The 24,441-nt window shown below is 35.6% G+C and overlaps 1 protein-coding gene across 2 annotated transcripts in view; it reads right to left on the reverse strand.

The window, feature by feature from the left end:
- fwd (phosphatidylinositol 4-kinase beta fwd) overlaps positions 1-24,441 on the reverse strand; it is a 241,061-nt gene that overhangs the window by 18,439 nt on the left and 198,181 nt on the right. For both annotated transcript variants that reach the window (XM_090374066.1, XM_090374067.1), the window contains exons 11-12: positions 13,895-14,077; positions 7,297-7,562 (exon numbers count right to left, since the gene is read on the reverse strand). In XM_090374066.1, coding sequence (XP_090230192.1) covers positions 7,297-7,562; positions 13,895-14,077 — 449 coding nt within the window. The remainder of the gene's footprint in view (positions 1-7,296; positions 7,563-13,894; positions 14,078-24,441) is intronic.

Genomic DNA, 24,441 nt, shown 5'->3' on the forward strand with positions numbered 1-24,441 from the left:
AAACATTACCTATATAATATCAGTGTAGAGTAAATTTGAACTACGTATGTAGTAAGATTGCTGGTATTGCACTACTTCAAATAAATAACGCTTCTCTAGTAGAGAAGACTACTGTTATTTCTACTAGAGAAGTGTTATTTATTTGAAGTAGTGCAATACCAGCAGTCTCGTTGTGAAGACACCCACAATATGAGATACAATTAAAACGATGCCTTTACACTACATACGTAGTTCAAATTTATGGGTAAACTATGGTGTATCTACACCAATATTATATAGTTAATACTAAACCCACAAGAAATTATGTCTTGTGCATTTCGTCTTCTAATACACTAAAACATTACCAAATGCAATAAATAATTGTAATAAAATACGTAAGTATTTTATTACAATTTTTATGTAATAAAATATTGCTAATGCTTTTATTGTAAGCAAACTTGTTCCTGATCTCTTCTTTGTTTGATCTTCTCTCTAATCAGATAACAAATGTTTCATTTCTTCCAATTCTTTGTGTCTTGATCTGTCTTTTGTTCCTGCTATAAAAGTTTCTTTTATTTTCTCTGCATTCTTTCTAATTGTTCTCAGTGGTTATGTTATGTTATTTTCTAACTTTGTCTGTCTAGCCGACATGTCAATCAATATATCGTTCTTGACTTCTACTGCCACTACTAATAACATGCACTGCGTGTTTACTGAGAATGCAACCTTTTCACACCATTAAAGTATTTTACTCATTTTTAGGGAATAAAGCACAATTACAGTATAAAAAGAACAAAAATGAGGAGGGCATGTTTGATACACACAAACAAAGCAGAGCGGAGCACATATAACAACTGAGTAAACAACGCAGTAAGTGCTGTGTTTAGCTGTTGTGATTCCACCACATTCGACTGCCATTTCTTGTAAATGCAAAGACGAATTGTGCATAAGTGAATTCGGTTTGTGTTATATGTGACATCGTTCCCTTATTTATAAATCTCGAATTAGTGTAGTGGAACGCATGTTATAAGAGGACTGACTGTACTTTGAATTTTCTTTCTAAATTTAACTTTTAGCACACCAGTAATGATAAAAATAAACTGCTGGAAAAAATTAGTAAATCAAATTCAGTAGATTTAAAGGCATCTGGATCCAAAAATTACAGCACACTGAATGCTTGCTCTCTCTCTCTCTCAAATACAGGTGGATGCAAACGTGTTAAAATGGGAAACGTTACAATTTTATTCTTAATTCTGACATTACATGGTATAATCTGATCAAAAGGCATCATTAGAAAAAACAGTTTGATCATATATATATATATATATATATATGTATGTATAGATATAAAAAAATAACAAACTACACAGCAAAATCGTGGGGTAGTAAGTGTGCAAATGGGGGGGGGGGAGAATAATTTTTCTGTAGAAAGTTACTATAGCAATGCCTGTTTTTTGATGTTCGTGGTGCCTCATCCAGATATCATCCTTCTGATCTATTCCCCAAAATGCCCAATTTTCTATATTTGTGGACCACTTCTGCCTTTAACTTACAAGATATCTTTGGGAACCCAGGGGCAGGTCCCACAAGAAGTAGGACTTATTAAATTCAAATGGATACAGAGACTTCATGTGGATTGGGTTCAGTGCATTGCATTCACCTTGCCTTAGTTTGTGTTCCTGTCTAATATTGCTTATTCTTAGGAGCACAAACACCCTCATAAGTGTCTATTTGCAGTACCATATTTTTTGTTCTGCCGAAGAACAAATTAGTCTGGCTTTAGATAAAGTTATGTTTTTTAGTGATTTACTAGTTTTTTTTTTTTTTTTTTTTTTGTTCTGTACTTCAATGTTATAAGTAATCTTTTTAATATTGTTCATATACACTATATTGCAAAAAGATACTATATCTGGACACCTCTGGGATTTGGAAAAAATGAGCCATACCTGCCATCCATGTGTTATTTACACTAAAAGTAAATCAACAAAAAACAGATGGATGAAACAGCTGAGGTTAGTAACTTGCAAAGGGGCGTCATCGGCGCCTCCGTAGCCAGGTGGGCAGGAGCAGCAGTGCGTAGCACACGCTTCTTGATTAGACTGGGGTTCGAGCCGGTGACACCAAATATGGAGGATGCGGAAAGGTCAGGGAATGGCCACCGCATATCCCCGGAGTAATATGGCCTTAGTTGCTAATGCTCCTAAAAACCAAATAACAAACAAACAACAGGGGAGTCATCTTAGGATGCCATATTAGCAATCAATTTTTTCATGCCATTGAAAGAAATTGAATATCCTACATCAATGGTGGCTGACATAGAAATGTCGTGGTGACGTTACAGTTGGGATATGTTCAAATAACCTATAGAACTGATGGGAGGGCATACAGAAGAGAGGAATGGAGATTCCATTCCACTCTTCTGGTGACAATGATGATAGATAGGGTGCTACAGGGCATCAGATTTTATGAAAGAGTTTCAGCACACAAACCAATCATCACAAATGTAATTGAGGGATACACACACACACACACTAGAAAGGGTTGCAGGAACAATGGAAAGCAGTGTTATGGAGTAACAAATCATGGTACATGATTTTCCAGTCTGATGGTTGTGTTTGGCAGATGCCCCCAGAGAACATTATTTACCAGTGGACTGTCCCAGCTGTGAAATCTGGCACAGGTGTTATCATTGTCCGTGGTTATTTCTGATCACGTGGTTATTTCTCATCACAGTGTTTCTTAGCTTTTGAAGATGTAATAATTACTGGAGCCAGATCTGGCCTATAAGGTGAGTGGTTTAATTCCTGGAACCTGCTACTGCTTTGTGAGAAATCTGTACAGGCAAGATATGTGTCAGTTTCCCTCTTCTCTGTTTCTTTATGGCAGATCAAATTTTTGAGAAAAGCAGCAAATGCATCTCCCATGGTGTATGTGTTTTTTATTTTATGTGGCGCATAGTCTTTCAAAAAGAATCCTTTTCAGTGCTAAAAAATAGCAGCCATAATCTTCCTGGTGGATGGGGCTGATCCTGAATTTTTTGAGCAGTGGTGAACCATGGTATTTCCATTGCATGGATTCCAAATTCCAGTGATGAGTATGTTTCATCATCAGTTACAAAACTGTTGTGGATCTGTATCATCACTAGTAAATTTACCTCATAAATCATGCAATGTTTCTGAAGATGTGTAAGCATTCTTGGCACTCGGCAAGAACTGACTTATGACTTCGCCGTGATCATGGAGGGTGGTCAGCACTGATCCCCCAGAAATATTATATTCTCTTGAATCATACACTTTTATTCTGCATAACCAGGTCTTCAATTCTTTTAGCACATCTAAGTTGTCACTTCTGTCGATTAACCCGAGAGGGATCATTTATGGAATCTCAACACCATTTAAACTGCTTAAATCAAAATTTTATCTGGTATTCAGAAGGGAGACAGTATCATCATAAACAGAGTTGACAAAAGAAGAGAATAGACCATAGCTTGGATCATTTCTGAAAAAAGTCGAAACATTGATGATGGCCTGATGTTCCAATATCATGCTTGCCAACAGTAAAATGGTTTCTCTCTGGCTCCACAACTGTACTCATGGTAACTTATAAAAAGCTATTTAAAAATGGAACAGTGTTAAAAAAAATGCTGGGAACAATATGGAAATGTATGCAGATATTATGATATTTTTTCTTCTTTGTTGTGCTACAGTATTTATGCTTTGTGTGCATAAGGCAATTTTAGAAGTTTAATAATTCATACAATTCAAAAAGTTGTCACATCAGAACCTTCACTTTTTTAAAATAAAATTTATCACAAAAACAATACACACCTTATTTTCCCGCGATCATGGTTACATATGGATGCCTAAGGTGTAGCCCAGGAATGTTCATCAACCCATGGCTCATTCCATCATATTGTGCAGACCATTACCATGCAGGCAACCTTCAAGTGTCAAGCATTCAGTTTAAAACCCAGCAGCATGTCATAAAATAGTTTCATACTGACTTCTGAAAACACCCATTTTTAATAATATTCGATTTTTCTATATTTCTTTTTCATGTTTTATGTATCTTCCTCAGAACTTACCAATATTATTATAACCATACAATAGGAATATTATTAGTATTATGTAATAATTGGTAAACTTTAATATTTAATTATTAAATGTAAAAAAAAATAATAAAATAAAGTAAATACAAACATAGATAAGAAAAATTAAATTCTATTTTGAAAAAGCATAATTAGTAGTAAGAAACTGGTTTTGTGGCCTTCAACATTTTGTGTTTTGGCCTAAAAAGGTTGGATGACCCTGGTGTAATCAAAGGTGAGAATATTATATTATAAGCAATGAAAGGAAGAAAAAAGTCATTTTATATAAGAAAAAGATGGCTTTGTTCACATAGGAACTTTGCCCAAACTAGCTGCTATGGTTATTTTTTGTAAGGGAAAAAAAAACAGGCAATCATGGCAAAGGAGGAGTCAAATCTGAAAGATGATTTTGTATGCAATTGTTCTTCTGAATCATTACGAAAGTTATGTTTATTTCTGGAGGAGTGAGTCTGAATTTTCAATTAAAAAGGCTGTTTAGTTTTCCAATAGCCATGTATGTAAACATTAAGGTAAATATGCACACAGTGAATCTGATGTAAATTTAATGTATGTGAATGAATGAAACCTCAACCCTTGTTTTTAAGATGGTAGTATCTTGGTGTTTAATTCAAAGCAGATTAGGAGGAATAGAGATACCACCACAGATCAAATAATGCAGTCAACCACAAATAGCTTTATAAATTAATGCTGGGTACAATTAGAGATGGTGTTCATGCAAGATCCAGTTTGCTTCCATTAAAGTTTTTTTTTTCCTTCCCCTTTTATGGTAACTTCAAATATAAAAGGTTATTAGAACTGTAAAACTCCTTGTTACATTATTGTTTTTCTCTAAGAGTTTCTAGTTTTAATTTGATTATCACCCTTTCATACTAAGTTTAAAATTAAATTGGCTTATTAATACCTTCAAAAGAATAAATAAATGTTTAGTCAACTCAAATTATGTGGAAATTGTATGTGAATTCTCTTAAGTTTGCTGCACAAATAATACTTCTTGCAATAATGATTTTAATCTCAAGGATCACTACTGGATAAGGAACTTGTTTCTTTCCTATTTTCTTTTCAATTCCAATTATTTCTGCTTTGCAAAAAAGTGAACTGAAATTGCTTACCTCTTGCCCTAACATTAACTTCATATACCTTCTGAAAATTACATTTATGGTATATTACCTTTACTCCATCTCATGGAAATTGAAGATGAGCTCCTAGTTAACAATGATCTGATTTCAATATCTGCACACCATTGCAAATCTGTTTTTTGCTAACTAAAATCTAAGCGTTACAAGACAAAATTATCTAATGAAATTTCGCACGCCTAAAAAATTACATACATTTCAACAGTAAATTACTCTAGTAACTGCTAACTGAATTAAACTCTAACTTCCTGCTAATCTACATACTTCCATTATCTACTCTGACACATTACTGTATTCTGAATCGAAAACAAGAATGAGGTAGCACCTCTTATTTTCTTTAAACACATCTATAGTTTCTGGATGTTAAGTTTAATTAACTGCATGTATAAATCTCTTCCATACATGTTCAGCAAACATTTTGTTTTTACTTAATGAAGCATAAGTTACAGAGTGTAAACTTGGGATTGCAAAAAAGGGAACATTCACAAAGTGAAAAAGTAATAATTTTAGAAGGAATATGAAAACGCGTAAGTACAAAATAATTCTGTTATTACCTTTCCCTTCCTTTTTTTTTGAACATTCTAACAGATCTTACACAGCAAAATTTAATTAGTATTAAATTAGTTTGTTTGGTTTTTAGGAGCATTAGCAACTAAGGCCATATTGCTCCGAGTATTAAATCAGTGAGCTTGTATGAGAGGGATCATTAATTAACCCGGCTGCTCTCTTTTTGACAGAGAGTGTAGAAGTTTTAAGAGGTTTTCGGAATGCCACCCCAAACATGGAAATGATATTCCGTGATAAGGCAATTTTGAGATTTGTGCAGAATTAGCAACTTTAGAAGAAAAGTAATATTTCTGATATGCTTATCTCAAGAAAGGGTGAAGATCAGAATTATCCCCAGTAAAGACAGGTGATCTTGTGTAAGCATCAAAATGTTGTTGAAGATGAATATGGGTGTGGCAGACTATTTTTGGAGAAATAAGATGACTGGATTTTAGGAAAGAATTTAACTAACTTTACACTCTCCTACTAGAAAATTAGATATTTGAGAAGTTGTAGCTGTTTAAGCAGAGCATAGTTTATCCAGCTGAAAAGTTGAATGTAGTTTGCTATCAGCAAACTATGGAGAGGAACTCTAGCACTAGTTTAAATCAGAAAACAGAGTTGTTCACCATCAAGCACAATATCTGAAATGAAATTGGTTACCGAACTGCAAAAATTAGAATTGCTAATAAGGCCTTAGCCAGTTTACATTTGATGGTGTTGGTGTCAAACACCATTGAAAGTCTTAGAAATGTAGAGTTACTACTTAAATTTCTCCCAGAGTCTTCATGAAAGTTGCCTATGGATGAGACACATCAGCCAGGATATCAATGCAATTGAACCCTCCATTAATCAGATGGAGGTTTCAAGATATTGCATGAATTGTTGTTGAGAGATTTTTATTTACTTTGGAAAGAGATAAGGCAATATAAAAAATAAAGGAAAACACTACAGCACAGGTTTTAAGATCAAGTGAAAAATGGCACCAAAGTCATTTTTAGGCAAAAATATTAGACAAAATTTAAATTTAGAACAGATAACTTCCAAATGATACACTATTACACCATGATCATTTGTCAATAGCACTACATTAAATTTAGCCAGTCCCTTGATCACATGCACTATTCCTCTTGATAATCAGAATATAAACATTCTGATAATTGAGAGAAATGCACTTGTTCAAGGGACTGGCAAAGTTTGAGAACACAATGGTAATACAAAGGTAACTGTAGTTACATTTCTGGAAGCAATTCACTGAAACACCCTTTTAAGTTATTTAAATAGTAATTTTATAGTTCTATGATACACATCTAGAGCTTACAAACTTTATAGTTATATCCTACAGGTGTTTTAACCCCTGCTACTCTCAAAGATAGATGTTATATTTTCTCCTCCTCTACTACCAATCATCATTCATCCACAATGGCTGTAACATCCATAAAAGGAGGCTAAAACAATAGTTTGGGATAAATGTAAGTTTATTTATAGTTTACAGATTAATTAAGCACATAAGGAAATACATAAACTAACCTGTCTTTTACTTGAATGAGGTAAGAAACCAAACAATAAGCTGCACAACTTTGGACAAAGTTTCTCTGTGCAGTCAAAAACTCTTCACAAGTAGGAGAGCCAAATTCTTGCAGAAAATACTCCAATAAAGACATTTTGCTATGCTTTTTTACCTGATGTAGAGACATTGTATTCAGAATTGGTTCAATCATTCCACTATCTGCAGAAGTCACTAAAATTCGATATGGACGAACCCAAAGAGGAATCCTTTCTTGCTGCCAGATTTTCTTAAAAAAAAAAAAAAATTGTAAATACAGGGACAAATAAAATCAAAATGCATAAAGATGTACAGCAAAAAAACTATTATTACATTAATTTAAAAATACTCTCCAAAGACAATAATATAGTTATCTCACCACCACCAACATCACCATATCTATAACTGCATCCTTGATTGCATCACCAGAACATCATCACCGCATATAATCTTTAGCTCTCAACTATTCATTTCAGTTCTATTTCCAATTATGGATTAAAAAAAAAAAAAAAAAAACCATTGCTATTCATTTCAGTTCTATTTCCAATTATGGATTAAAAAAAAAAAAAAAAAAAAACCATTGAATTCCACGTAAATTTTTGGGCAAAAACGATCAAGTTTATTGAAATTAAATGAAAAGTAAAAAAATTTGAAAAAAACACTGACTAACCCAGCCATTTTATATCAAAATCTTTATGGATAAAACTGTCAAGACTATAAGAATAAAGCATTTTAATGACATCAGTAGTTGCCAACAGTAATTAAGTGGTTGTTTCTGCATCCTTGATAAGATTATTCATCTAATTCAAATAATTATTTTAATTTAAAATAAAACGACAATGTTTATTATAATTAGTTCTTTAATAACTATAATAACTACCATTTAATTACTTCTACATCTGATGATGATAGCCACAAGGATTTCGAAACATCAAAAATAAATAGAATAGTTGGGACTACCAGAATTTTTTTTTTTTTTTGTAAAGTTTTTACTTTTCACCTAATTTTAGTAAAACCATCATTCTTGACCAAAAATTTGTGGCGTGCAGTGTTGTTTGATCTGTAACTAGGATTAGTTATTCCAATGAATGGCTTTCTCCCAAGAAATTAGATACGATTCAGTTCTTTATAAGCTTGGAGGCCTCAAACAATATACAGGTAGTTCTCGACTTTACAAGTTAATTTGTTCCTAGCACGCGCTCGTAAAGCGGAATTTATATCCCATAGACAATGTTAAAAACAGGGGTTACGTTATCAACAATGAAATAGTAGCTAATTAGTTTATGTTTAAACAATGCTTTATTTATCTAAAGAAATGAAAACAGCCTGTAAAATAAAGCAAATTATATTAATAGAGAAATTATTTACAACTTAAATGTTAAAGAATGTTTATTCTTCATCATTGACTAAATGCACACTCGCTGATCACTCATTATTGGCTCAGCACTCGGTTTGTTGCACAAGGAGTCGTCTTCTTCAGAAATGTTTCAAGAGGCATTTGTTTCCAAGATAATCTTCTCTTTTCTTTATAAATTTCATGATTGCATGCATAAGCATTTTTTAACAACACACACAGATTGCAACTAACATGATTTGCACGGAGTAACAAGTTTACGAAGCTAAAAAAAAAAAAAAAAAGGAATGAAGAGAAGATTCCGAAAATTTATTTATGTTTTTTATGTGATTGAAAATTTCAGTAAAGGGGAAACACATTTCACCATAATAACACACAACTCCAGCTATCAGTGTTTTCTCAAATGCAATAACATTGAGTTTACTACCCGTTTATAACTGCTTTCAGTAACGGAAAAGCCCAATAAACCGGAAAGTACAAATTGTTTTTATTGTTTTATGGTAGTGACCTCCAGAAATGCGCTTTAGAAAAATATCACAAAGCTGTTCAAAATTGGTTCTTATTACATGATAACGATGAAAGTGTAGAGCATTTTAGTGATTTGAATTGGTAACTAATACAATTTACAAACCATCATTACAGCCTTTTATATGGCCTTAAGGTCATGCTCATGACCTTAAAAATGATATTTTAGAAAGATAATAGCTTATTTATACAGTGAAAATTTCAACTTCTGAGACTTTGAAACGAATTACCAAAAACAATGTGTTATTAGGTTCACATTACGATATTTTCACGATACGATTGTGTCTCTGGAACAGATTAATATCGTAAAGCTGGGTACATTGTATTGTATAGCTACGCACATGGTTTGAAATGTGATATTTATGAATGTTTAACGTTTATTTTTTGCAATTAATGTTCATATTTTCAATTTTGTTGATAATTTGGGGGGGGGGGGAACTCGTAAAGTGAGAACTGCCTGTATTGGGGAATTGCCCCCCCCCCCCCCCAGTTCTCCTCCGAGCTACAACACTCCTGCTACACCGTGCCCATTTCTTTTCTGCTCTAGTCTATGGGGTGATATTGAAATTAACAATAAAAATTAATAAGATTAATAAATTTAATTAATTAATTATCAATACTACACTATCTAATAGATTCCTAAATGCAGTGATACGTATTACACTATCTAGTTTTATGTTAGAGGTACCTATTTACCACAATTCAAAATTTGAATTCCCTACCACTCACTCTAAACGAAAACAATGGCTGCAAGATTTGAATGAAACAACGGTTTTACGTTGATTAGATCTCACTGCTTCTGAATTTGGGATTCAGCCTAATACACTTCAACTTATCTAGAAAACAAGGAAATCTAAAACATGGACAAGTCATTTAAGCATGACTTATTAATGAAAAGGCTGAAACTTAGATAAAGGTTTTAACAACAAAGGATTTAAAGGATGTCTAGGAAATTTCTAGAAATGACACATCTCATTTTTCAAAACATTCATGGAGAAAGTTCAAATGTCAATGTCATGGCTGTAAAGAATGCGCAAAAAATTTATCTGAAATTACAAAAGATTATAGTCTTAATGATATATTCAATGAAGATGGAGAATGGTTTGTTTTATATGCATTTTCCAGACAAAACAAAAATTTTAAACAATGTGGGTATATAAATCTGTTTATATTTTTTAATACAGTATAATGTAGACCTTAAATATTCTTTTAGCAGCATGGCATACAGATATATCAAGAACTGGAAATTGGTCAAATAATGAGCACTTCAGCCAGCATGGGGTGTAATCTGGCTTTAATTTCTTAAAGAATTACAGATTATTCTCAAATATTTTGTGGTACTTCCTTTAACACTTCTTCAGTCACTGCAAAAATAACAGAACCGGTAAATCATGGTGACCTGATTTACAAAAAGTTGCTAATTTTATTACACATTCCTTATTTGTTACCAAATAACTATTAGCAAACATCAGGTAAAGATTAAATTTGAACAGTTTTAAATAATTTTAAATTAATTATTAATTTAGATAAGATTACTAATTAAATTAACATTAAATGAATGGATAACTACTAATACTTACACTCTTGTAATGCTGACATTACGACACTATCAGCCTCACATACCAATACAGTGGAGTTCATTATATTTATCTGTTCTGTACTGTACTGTACTCTTAAACTAAGAATGTTGCAGATTTTTCATATTCAGAAAATGGCCCTGCTGTCTACACTTGGCTGTCAGAAGCATTCAAAGCTTCACCATAAAGAGATTTGAACTCAATTTTTGTTTTTCTAACCTGTCTGAATATTCTCTCACAATTAATACTGTATTGAGGAATTGTTAAAATGCCAAGAATGGCTGAAAAAAGTTTATATATTTAGTATCAGCAAATGATACAAAGGAGCAAGCTTATACAGCATCAGCAAAATAAAAGGGAAAAAAAAAAAATAAAAAACACCCAACGAAACACACTTCTCGTACCACCTGTCCAACTCACCTAATAATGTCTAGTTCTTCCGTAAATTTATTCAAACTACCCACTTCTGCAGCACCAGATGGAAGTCTGTTCCAACAATCAAATACCCACTCACACTGAAAGCAAATTTTTATCCTGCAGCCATCATTCATCAAATCAAATTTGTCTCCTCATGTCTGTTGTCTGACTAAGGGAACAGATGTTATTAGCTTTCAGCTTACTTGATCCATCAAATGCCTTATACACCCCAATCAAATCTTGCAAGTGCCTAGTTTCCAGACAATTTGCAGAAATGAAGCTTTTTTTGGTAAGCATACCATCTTGTTAGCATTAGCAGAGGCATATGATGCAAGAAAGCAAGCCTATAACAGCATCAACAAAAAAAAAAAAAAAAAAAAACCCTTCCCATTTCACTCATCCATTCCAAAAGTTTGTGTAGTTCTGCCTTGAATTTATTTACGCTGTCAACTTCCACAAAGACAGATGGAAGCTTGTTCCAGCAATCAACCACCCGCTGGTTAAAAGAAAATTTCCACACATCTAGTCTGCAACTGTCTTTCCTCAATTTGAATTTATGCCCCCTGAGGTGCACAATCTGAGCAAGAGGAAGAATCCCATAAGCATTGAGCTTGCTTAAACCATTCAAGGATTTATACATCTCATTCAGATCACCTTGCAGGTGCCTAGGCTCTAGACACTGCAATTTGCAGAACTTAAGCCTTTCTTGGTGAGAGAAACCCTTTGTTCCACTCACAGATCTCGTTTCGTTGCCCTCCTCTGTACTCAATTCCAGCAGCTCTACATCCTTCCTAAAATGAGGCCTCCAGAGCTGTATGCAGTACTCAAGATGTGGCCTGATATACCTTGTTCCTCTTCACTAATCTCATTGCTCTTCTCTGCAACCATTTAAACAGATCGACATCCTTCCTAAAATGTGGCACAACCATTGCCAGATACAATGGTACAATCAGTTACTTATCCCCGCTGTCAAAATGTCTGTAAATCATTGAGAAAACCCCATGAGCTGTCTTGGCAGCTTGTCTGCACTGTTCACTATCCCACTATCTCCTGTTGTACCACATACTGGTATATGGGATTACAGCAACCCATATGCAGCCTTGCATTTGTGAATGTTAAATTTCAGTTGTCACTGCTCAGCCTAACTACTTCAAGTTACTTTGTTATTGCTTCATAGAATCCAATCAGATTGATCAGATAAGTTTGCCCTTTAACAAACCCATGCTGTAACTGCCAATAACTCCATTCCTGTCCTGATGGTTCTGCATTGCTTCTTTAATCAGTGATGCCATTATTTTCCCTGGAACAGAAGTTAAGCTAACAGGTCTATAATTACTCATGTCACTCTTTGAACCACCTTTGTGAATTGGGGACACATATGTACATCTCCAGTCCATGGGGACTTCCCTGAATCCAAGGACACATTCATAAATATGGCTAAAGGTTTGTTGGCCCTTTTGCTGCCTCTCTCAATATACTGGATAGATCCCATCCACCCCAAGTGCCTTATTTATTTAAATTTATCTTCAATTTCTCTTCCATTTTCTTCTCAGTTATCACAAAATCATTTAGCTCCCTGTACACTGATATGCTTCAGGCATCCCCATCCCTAAAAAATTGCTCGTGGGCAAACATAGATAAAAAATATCTAATCAGTTTTTCACTAACCTGAGGGGATCATCAACTATCCATTAATATCTAGTGGACCAGTGTGATTCATCCCTTTCCTTCTAATGTTTACAGAAGTAAAGGAGTCTTTGCATTCTTTGCCAGAAAGTTTTTGTAATTTGTCATAGCTTGCCTAACCCACTTTATTACTTAATTGCAGACTAGTTTATATCTACTGCAGGTTTCTATATCTCCTGATAATTTATAAGCATACCATGAATTTTTCTTTTCTGCTACTAGTTTTATGAGGTTATCTGACACCTGTTTAGGTCTAAACCTTGAACGGTATCTCTTGGTATAAAAAGCCCAGTAGCTTTTCTGATTAACTCCCTGAATGTTTTGCATTCAGAATTTAAAAACTGTCTGAGATCACTGCAGTCATCTTTACAAAAGCCAAAGTCTTCTTTTTTGCTCATGATGGTAATTACTTCTTTAAGTAAATCCCATATCAATATACTGTGTTCACTGCTGATAATAAGATCTAGAGCACTGCTAAATTCTCTTGTTGCATCTTTGATATGCAAGCATAGAAAAGTCATCTAATAAACCCACAAAAAAAGTCTTAGTACTGTGAGAGTTACCAACCCACAAGTTCCAGTCAATGATCAGGAAATTTTAAATTTCCACTGTAGGTCTCACTGTTAGTGTGTAAGTAAGCAATAATAATATTAATCAATTTCCTGCCATGAATTTAATTTTATCATCCTTAAATATTATAGACAAGTGGCAGCAACTGAATTACCTATATTTTCTGTTCTTAAAAATTGTGTGGAATAATATATGCATCCAAATTATTAAGCCTGACTTTCACTAAAACTTGAACTAAAGCAATTCTTGTTAAAATGCACGTCTTGGAAAATTTTTCCTGTGTTCGAGTTTCTTCTGGTTGAAAACCAAATTGTACTAAAAATCTGCTGGTTTCCAATTTTTAAAAGTTATCAGGTATGCATTTAACTTAGTTTTGTTTTGATTTCTAATATAAAAATTTAATCTACTTGTCTGTTTTATAAATTTAGAACTATTGAATTTAACAAAATTTACCTGAAGTGTTACCAACAATTGATAGGCCATTAACTCTTGTCTCAGATCATCCCCACATTTAATTATTGCAGCTAATAATTTCCAATTAGGAAGATGACCATAAGGAGATGACTCTCTAACTCTATTAACTTTTTCATCCCATGGTTCTTTTAAGGCTGCAGCTGAAGGATCTTCTGGATCTCTCTATAAAAAAAACCACTTAAGAATGGTAAATCTGTAACTCAATAATTGCTTACTTGGCTTTTTATTTCTAATATAAATGAATGACTTTCCAAAAAAACCTATTTAATATAGAAATAAAAGTAATATCAAAATTCAAAGCATTTCATTAAAAAATATTAAGAGGAATGAACATCAGCTACACACAACACTCAAAAAGAAAATATCTTTACAATGAAAGGTCTGGAGGACCATGTTAACAAGAAAGTTTTTAGATAAATGATAACTAGCTACATTAATATCTAAAGCAGGGGTGGCTAAGCTTAGTAAACTTGAGATCTGCACAAGATAACCTTTGAAGGACCGAGAGCTGCATAGGGTCATCATTAAAGGGTTGAGAATTCCATATGTAACTTTTATTAAATTTACATATGGACTTCTGAGTGAAAATAAAGAACCACGTTCAATATTCATGTTTTGACCACTTTCTTTCATTATCACATACACAGGTGAGACAGCAGTTCAGGCTGACTAAATATTCAGGAGGTGGAACTAGTTAATTTCTTTCAAGAAGATCTTTTTGATGTTAGCGTTAGTAGAAGCATACGATGCAAGAAAGCAAGTTTATGCAGCATCAGCCAAAAAAAAAAAAAAAAAAAACCCCTCCCATTTCACTTCTCCATTTGTTACCCTCTGGCTAAAGGCAAATTTCCACACATCTATTCTACAACTATCTTTCTTCAATTTGAAACTGTGCCCCTTCAGGTTCTTAGTATGAGCAAGAGGAAGAATCCCATCAGCATTCAGCTTGATCAACCCATTCAAGGCCTTATACACCTCAATCAGATCACCTCGCAGGTGCCTACTCTCCAGGTGCTGCAATTTTCAGACCTTAAGCCTTTCTTGGTAAGAGCACCCCTCTGTTCCCCTCACTAATCTTGTTGCCCTTCTTTGTACTCATTCTAGCAACTCTACATCCTTCCTAAAATGAGGCCTCCAGACCTATACACAATACTCTAGGTGTGGCCTGACAATTGCCTTGTATAACGGGATAATCATCTCCTTGTCCCTGCTAGCAAAATTCCTATATATCATTAACAAGACTCCATGCCCTGCCCTGGCAGCCCGTCTGCACTGCTTAGCAAACTTCATATTTGATTGCACAATTACCCCCAAGTCTTTTCCATTTTTGAAGTGCATACACAGTTGGTATGTTTCTCTTTGGTTATTGCTACCCATATGTAGTACTTCCCATTTGTCAATGTTAAACTTCGGTTGCCACTTCTCAGCCCATTTTCCCAACTTATCTAGATCCAGTTGGAGTAGCATACTGTCTTTACTGTTGTTAACAACCCTGCCAACCTTTGTATCATCTGCAAACTTGGACATTAAACCTGATATACCTTCATCAATATCATTGATAAATATACAAAATAACAATGGGCCCAACACCAAACCCCGGGGAACTCCACTAATAACATTTGTCCATGAAGAGCAGTGTCCATTGATTACCACTCTCTGTCGTCTCCCACTCAACCATCCCTTTATCCATTGTAGCAACTTACCCTTAATGCCATACCTCTCCAATTTGTACAGCAGTCTTCCATGTGCATCATTAGCATCACTGTCCAAGAATATTGCAAGAATGACAGCTACTTGTGCCTGTGGGGTGAAAATATTTTGGTATATTTGTTCATGCAAGTGAGTCTAGAAGGATTGGCTTTATGACGAGTAAAATGTTATGGCGTGAGCATAGTGAAGGACTTTCTGCTCTTTAGAGATAAGCACAAGTGACATTTATGCATATTTGGGGGAAAGCCAATATGAAATTTTTTTCTTGGTACTGGAAGATGCTGTGTGTCAAATATAGTATTCTCACTAGATGTACTGTACTTTCTTTGAATATTTATATTCTGTTCACTCATTTTCTATATCACTTTTCATGGCTTAGCGATTCACCAAAGTCAGGACTGTGCTTTCTTATTGGTTGTTAGTGTTAAGGTCTACAGCCAATCATTTCGGACTTCTGGGTTGAGGGTTTATCAAAACACTACGTCTGTCTTTCACTCACTGGAGTGCCTTGTAGCTTCCCATCAGCAGCCGAATTTCTCTTCTATTCTTTTCCAGTCATTTTCACTTATTTTTCTACATTAGACAGCCTTCATTTTATTTAATTTATTCTCTCTAAATTTTCATATTAGTTTGTTACAGCTTCTGTTAATGAAGGAAACACACTATCTCATTGACTTTGCAGAATATTCACTTCTGAAATTTTCTGTAGTTTTTCATTTCTGGAAATACTAAACCTCCAAAGAAACACACCGTTTCACTGGTTTTGATGTTTCCTTTTTTTATTTCAAAATTTTAAATTATATTTCCTGTTTAGCCAGCAGTAACAAGAATAGTCATCATATCATCTCTGAAAAGGGCTATTATGGTCTTACATCATTTTTGCTTTCTTTTAGGTATGCCAGTAAAGTCAAGTATTTCCTGAAGATTTACATGGAAAGTGTCTATTTGGTTGGAAAAGATTACACTTTTCTGGATACTTGAGGTCTCATACCAAGCTAGTGCTGTTACTATTAGCTTGTAGAATACTGCTGTCCCATGTGTTTTATTTTTTGATCTGTCAAAATATAGCTAGGTATAATCAGAACAATACAGCCTAATGCAGAGAAGTTGGTTTTATTGGTTTATATATATATATATATATATATATATATATATATATATATATATATATATATATATATATCTAACTATTTCAACACCTGAATTGAAATGTAACCCTGTTCTGTTATTTTAAATGTTGCAATGGGTTCAACACATCCTACTAACAGGGATTTAATATTCACATTAGTGTTTGTTATGGTTCCAATTCTTCTATATGCTGTTTGGCTGCTTGTTTATATTCATTACATCTATTCACAGTTTTGACACGAAGTTTATAATGATGATGGTCCAGCAAGATCTGAAAGAGCTGTAACACTGATGCCTTGAGTTTTTAATGAATGGATTCACTCCCTTGGTGATGTTATTTGATCAAAATCAATATCAGTAATTTTAGATCAACTTAGGTATAATGTGTGCAATAAGCCCAAGCCTTTCACTGTCAACAGAGGAAACGCAACTTCGACACAATAGCAAGACATAAAAATATAACACAGCTTGGCTTTTATTTTTATCAAACTATTTTAACAACTGCATTTAAAAGTAACCACATACCTTTATTTACACTGAAAGGACAAAATTCATAGGATACCTGGTTCCTGAGCAACACATTGCTGTCACCACTCTTGCTAGTGGACGAACCCACCGCTTGGCAAGTATATAGGTATACTGCATCATTGCATTCACTTAGATGGTCGATTTGATGTCAGTATGGATAAACATCATTTGTTAACCAACTTTGAAAGAGGGATGATGGATGCATGAATCACTCTATTGCAGTGGTACAGAAATTACACTATTTCCGTTTGACAGTATGAAGAGTGTATCAGGAATACTCCATTTCCGGAATAATATTTCATTGTGGGCAGAGAAAGGTGGTGGATGAACGTGGTATCGACGTCTGTCTCGCATTTTTTTAGCCAACCGGAGAGTGACGGTGGCACAAATCACTGCCAACTTCAACAAGGGAGGTGCCAGAAACATCTCCACCAAGACCATCAGGCATCATTAGCCACAATAGGTTATAGGAGACGCCGACTCCCAAGCGTTCCATTGCTAACACCATGACACGGGATTCTACACCTCAACTAGGCAAAAGTACATTGGCACTGGACCTCGGATAAATGGAGACTGGTCTCCTGGTTCGATGAGTCCCATTTCCAGTTATTTCGAGCAGACAGGAGGGTGTGTAACTGGCAGAAACTGCACGAAGCTATGTACCCATCATGTCAACAAGGAACTGTTCAGGCAGATGGACAGTCGGTAATGGTCTGGGGCATGTTCAACTGGCACACGTTGGGACCTCTGGTATGTCTAGACGCATTTCTGAACAGTCCAGGTTACATGTCCATCCTTGCAGACCATCTGCATCCCTTGATGATCATCGTGCACCCACAGGGCAATGGACTCTTCCAGCAGGACAAATGCACCTTCCCACAGAGCCGTGGTGACTAGAACATGATTCGAAGAGCATTCCACAGATTTTACCACCACCGTGGAATGGCCTCCCCGTTCATGGACATGAACCCTGTATAGCATCTTTGGGATGCTGTGGAAAGGTTCATTCAAGCTTTGGATCCTCCAACCAGGAATGTGACGAAATTATAGACAGCGGTGCAACAAGCATAGATGGAAATATCTGTGTACTCAATGCCTCGCTGTGTGACTGCCCTTATCCGGGCGAAAGGTGAGCCTTCCTGTTACTGGGTAGGTATTCCATGATTTCTGTCCACTCAGTCAGGTCACTGTTGAAAAAAAGCCGTGAATTAGGGTTGAACTTGAAAGTGTCTGCAATTCTGCCCAGACACGATAGGAGGGAGTATATGATGAGAGCCTTGTCGATCAATTCGGCCCTGGAGGGATTGTGCAAGGCTCAAGGGGTAGAATTTTTTTCAGCCTGGACTGTACTTGTTAACAGGAGAGATTGCTTCTACAGGGATGGGATACACTTAAATAGAAAGGGTGCAAGAATTTTTGCTGATGCTGTCGAGGCAGTGTTAGGTGGGTCGGAAAACTGCTAGTTGGGGGGGATACAAGGACTAATAGATTAACAGTAGCCAGTGGCAGAGGTGGAAGTGATTCTTGCACTGCTTCTATTGAAATGAGCAGAAGTCTGAAAAACAGGATGCAGGATATTTCAGAGACTGCTGGTAGTCATTGCGGTACAAGTAAACACATGGGTTGTGTTAGGGTAGCTAAGAATAGAAACAGGTGCATGTATACCTGCGTGTACACCAATGCTAGGAGTTTGGTAAATAAATTTGATGAATTTGAGGTATTGCTCAAAACATCAAAGGCAGATATTGTTGGGATATCAGAGACGTGGTGTCACACAGATATAAGTAATGCGGAACTGGAATTTGGGGAATACAATGTGTATAGAAAGGATAGACAGGACAGGAGGGGAGGAGGGGTTATGCTATTAATTAAGAAACACATAAAGTCCAAGGAAGTGAAGCCAGTCGACATCGATGGACAGGGCAGCGTCGAGTCAGTTTGGTGTGACATAAGCATAGGGAAATCAAAATTGAGAGTAGGAGTGTGCTATAGGCCTAATGACTCTGATGAGTATAATAAGATATTGTACAGGGAAATAGAGTGGGCCAGTAAATCAGAGAGTCTTATAATGGGGGACTTTAATTTCCCAGATATTGACTGGAATTTGTGGGTTGGTCACTCGCACACTAGCAAGGCTTTTGTGGATTTATTGGATGATTGTTTTCTACATCAGCATGTTCGTGAGGCAAAGAGAGGGAGCAATACTCTTGATCTGATTATCAGTAGTGATTCCTCATGCATTAAGAACCTGCAGATAAATGAACCACTAGGTGGCAGTGATCACAGTGTGTTGAAGTGGGATTTACTCAAGGAGGTAACTACCATCAGAGGTAAAGGGAAGGGTTTTTGTTTTCGTAAAGGCGACTATGATGGTCTGAGACAGTATTTAAATTCTATACAGTGGGACCAACTGATGATGTTACCAACAGCAAACTCAAAATGGGAAGCATTCAAGGAACTAATCTTGGAGGCTACCAGGCTTTACATACCAACTAAGAAATATTGTTCAAGGTTTAGGCCTAAATGGTTGTCAGATGAACTAATGAGACATGTGGCAGAGAAGAAAAATGCATGGGATACATACAAATTAATGGGTGACATGGAAGCCTATGATAGATATAAGTTGGTCTGTAACCAAGTCACAAAGGAGATTAGGCAGGCAAAGGCAGACTATGAAAAATCCTTGGCAAAGGATGCAAAGAAAAACAGAAAAGAGTTCTTTACATACTTGAACTCGAAAAGGAAAGGGATGAATCAGATTGGTCCACTGGATATTGATGGTTCAACAGTTGAGGATCCTGCTCAGGTGGCTAACAATCTAAACGAGTATTTTGCATCTACATTCACGCATGAGGAGTTATTCAGGAAGGAGAATGATGTAGGTAAAGTAAACATTGGCAGTGAGCTGGATGATTTTGTAATAACTGAGAGGAAAGTGGAGGAGAGATTGTTGGGGATAAACATAAAAAAGGCACCTGGGGTGGATGGGATCTATCCAGTTATATTAAAGGAGGCAGCAAAGGAAGTAAGCAAACCCTTAGCCATAATTATGAGAGCTTCCTTGGACTCAGGGGAGGTACCTATGGACTGGAGATGTGCAAATGTGACCCCAATTCACAAAGGAGGTTCAAAGGCTGACACAAGTAATTATAGACCTGTTAGTTTAACTTCTGTTCCAGGTAAATTAATGGAGGCACTGGTTAAAGAAGCACTGCAGGATCATCTAGACAAGAATTCAGTTATAGCTCAGACGCAGCATGGTTTTGTTAAGGGCAGGTCTTGCCTGACCAATTTGATTGGATACTATGATGTAGTCACAAAAGAACTGGATGCAGGGAATAACTTTGATATTATATATTTGGATCTTAGAAAGGCTTTTGATACTGTTGCACATGGAAGACTGCTGCACAAATTGGAGCAGTGTGGCATTGGAGGCAAATTGCTGCTATGGATAAGGGGATGGTTGAGTGGCAGAAGACAGAGAGTGGTAATCAATGGACACTGCTCAACGTGGACTAATGTTATTAGTGGAGTTCCTCAAGGTTCAGTGTTGGGTCCGTTGTTGTTTTCGGTGTTTATGAATGATATTGATGATGGGATATCAAGTTTAATGTCCAAGTTTGCAGATGATACAAAGGTTGGCAGGGTCGTTAAGGACAATACTGACGCTATGCTGCTGCAACAGGATCTGGACAGGTTGAACAGATGGGCTGAGAGGTGGCAAATGAGGTTTAACATCGACAAATGTAAAGTGCTGCATATGGGAAACAGTAACCCCAGAGCAACGTATCAACTCTGCGGTACTACACTGACAGTGGTGGAGAATGAAAAGGACCTGGGGGTAATTGTGCAGGCAGATATGAAGTTCTCTGAGCAGTGCAGACGAGCTGCAAGAGTAGCTCATGGTGTCTTGTCAATGATATACAGGAATTTTTCTAGCAGGGATAAGGAGGTGATTATTCCATTGTATAAGGCAATGGTAAGGCCACATCTTGAGTACTGTATACAGGTCTGGAGGCCTCATTTCAAGAAGGATGTAGAGCTGCTGGAACGGGTACAGAGAAGGGCAACAAGATTAGTAAATGGAACAAAGGGTTGCTCTTACGAAGAAAGGCTTAAGTTTTGCAAATTACAGAGTCTGGAGACTAGGCACCGGCGAGGTGATCTGATAGAGGTGTATAAGGCTTTGAATGGTTTGAGCATGCTCAATGCCAATGGGATTCTTCATCTTTCTCAGAATAATCACCTCAGAGGGCATAAATTCAAATTGAGGAAGGACGGATGTCGGATAGATGTGCGGAAATTTGCCTTTGGCCAGCGGGTGGTTGGTTGGTGGAACCGACTTCCATCACTGGTTGTTGAAGTTGATAGCCTAAACAAATTTAAAGCTCAACTGGACAGGTATTTCGAACGAACGGAGGGGTGAAATGAGAGTGGGTTTTTTTTTTTTTTTTTGTTTTTTTTGGCTGATGCTGAATAAGCTTGCTTTCTTGCATCATATGCCTCTGCTAATGCTAATGCTAATGCTAATATGCTAAAAGTTGAGTCATACTCCGACAGTAGTAAGGTACTGAAGGAAACATGGGACAATTTGCTACTTTGCCAAGTGTGATGTCTGGTTCAGTTCATTTCAGTAAAGAGTCATCTGAGTCACATACTCAAAGAATAGTTTTAGTATAGCATCTTCCACTGTGAAGTGAAAAGAATTGTCCAATTTGGGTATTTGGGCAACAACTTGATATATGCAGTTGAACAAACTTTTATTTATTATTTTTTATTTTCAATGCTGCCTTCTGATATGACGTGATGGTGCTGGTTCATGTGTTTCAGTGAACAAACTGCAAAATTGTTAAGGTGCAGAAAGCTCCCAAGGCAATATCGATCACTCTGTGATTAATAAGACCAAGCCACCTCAGCAAATTGAGTCTAGTAGAATTGTACTCTGTAATCAAGATTAGACTCCACAAGTGCTCTACACAGTTTCAGTAAGGTAAGACAGTCTAATTTCCATTTGGTCCCCGATAATGTTTATCTTCATTTGATAACATATTCTCAGTTGTTTTATGTGCTCCAAGAATATACGTTTATGACCAAAGATGAGTCCTAGAAAGCAGGTAACCCCTGCACTTGGACAATATGAATTCATTATATGATTTATATTATAAAAGATTAAAAAGTAAAATTTTTTATGCAAAAGCATCTGGTGGAGAGCTATAGACAAGCAGTATTGGATGAGGATGATCACATAAAGCTAAATGCATGTTTGTTATAAGTATATACACTTGTTATTCGCAGATTCAAAACCACTTCTCACTGTCCAGTTCATGTTCCAGGTGCTTGCCACTCATGTTGTCTCAAAATTATTGTAAATAGATCAATGTTAAGCATTAGGACAAGCAAACCACATGGGACTGGTAGAAAAATTCCAACATAAAGAAGGAAATTAAGCTGGAATGAAGTCTATCCATTTTGTATGAAGGGTTTATGTGAGTGAGTGGAGTTGTGTAGGGCTCTGCTGATTATGAAGATGATATACCCAATTTAAGTGAAGATATCAACCAAATGGCAATTATAACAAAGATCAAAAGAATTGCAGATGACATACAGGAGCTTCCCTGGCACTTCCTTTCAGTTAACTCTCAGTTAGTATTAGAAGATGTTTGCTAACCCCCATCGCTAAAAACTTCCCATTTTTCCATAAATAATTCAGTTCTGCAATAAAGGTATCAAATTCTTATGGGAGTATGGAAAAATAATCCCATAAGAAGTGGAGATAGACAAATGTCTTTTCAATTGGTAAAGGCAACTTTCTGAATGGTGATATAGTTAACTACAGACTTCAAAGTTCGACTTCTGTCTCAGAGAAAATTATGGAGTTCCAAGTTTAGAATGTAGTATGGGATCATCTTAACAGGAACAGAATTATAGGGAAATCACAGAATAATTTTAATGAAGGAGTTCATATCTAACTAATTCCATAAGCTACCATGAAATTGCCATAAAAGAATTGGATGCAAAGAATCAGTCTGATCATTTATTTATACTTCAGCAAGACTTAATTTTAAGACTTTCAGCAAGATTTATACTTCAGCAACACAATGCCATATGAATAAATTTTGTATGACTGAAGTAACATGCATTAGAGATAAGTTACCACTCTTTTTATTAATGGCTACTACTACTCTTTAGACTAAATTTGGGCCAGTCACACAGGGGACCCCCTTGTTTTTTCTGACTGTTAATAGTAATCGTGGCATGTGATGCAAGGAAGCAAGCGTATGAGCTTACGTAGCATCAGCCAAAAAAAAAAATTCACACAACCATTCCCTTTAAATGTTTGTCCAGTTCCTTCTTAAATTTATTTAACCCATCAAACTTCCACAACGACAGATGGTGTAGGTATTTCAAATTTAGTGTCTATGTTTGCTGATAACAAAGATTATTAAATCTAAACTTATTAATTATTTATTTCTTTATTTATTTGATAAAACATAATGTGTGCACACAAGTTTGAAATTTCAGGCACTTAATGGTTCTCTAAACAAAAAAATGGAAGTGACTAATAGTTTCATGTTTATAATATTTTCTTTTATTTTTGCAGATTCATAATATTTTATTTCATTGTAAAGAACTTGCAAAACATTTTTAAATTTACATATTTTTCATTAAAAAATAAAACTATGAATGGATTTCAGTACTTATAATGTGATCCATTCATAGTTTTAGTAAAAGCTCAAATATGGTTGTACTTAAGCAGAATTTAAAAAAAAAATTAATATTGTTTTTCTAAAATAAAAAACAAAGTTGAGCAACTGTCAGATAATGCATGACTGTTTTTGTTATGATCACGGGCTACTAGGTTAAGCAGGGAGAGATTCTGCTGATCTAGTATGGAATTTATTATCTGTCCTATTTTACCCATACAGACATATGTCAAAAATGGGTAGTGTCCATTAAAGTCACCTAATAAACAGAATAGAGTAAGTATTTGTGCTACAGGTTCTTCAAGATAGTTTGAAGAGTGATCTGTTGGAAGAGAAAGTCGGGATTGTTGAGTGCACTAGAATTGCCTCACCTGTGTGTGTGTAGAGGGGGTTTGGTTTTCTGTTTCTTTTATATATTGTATAGTTTTTGATCTGAGGATTCACCTGCAGAGTTAA

The sequence above is a fragment of the Mastigoproctus giganteus genome, chromosome 5 (genome assembly GCF_048544385.1).
Source record: "Mastigoproctus giganteus isolate SK-2022 chromosome 5, ASM4854438v1, whole genome shotgun sequence".
In the NCBI taxonomy this organism is placed as follows: domain Eukaryota; kingdom Metazoa; phylum Arthropoda; class Arachnida; order Uropygi; family Thelyphonidae; genus Mastigoproctus; species Mastigoproctus giganteus.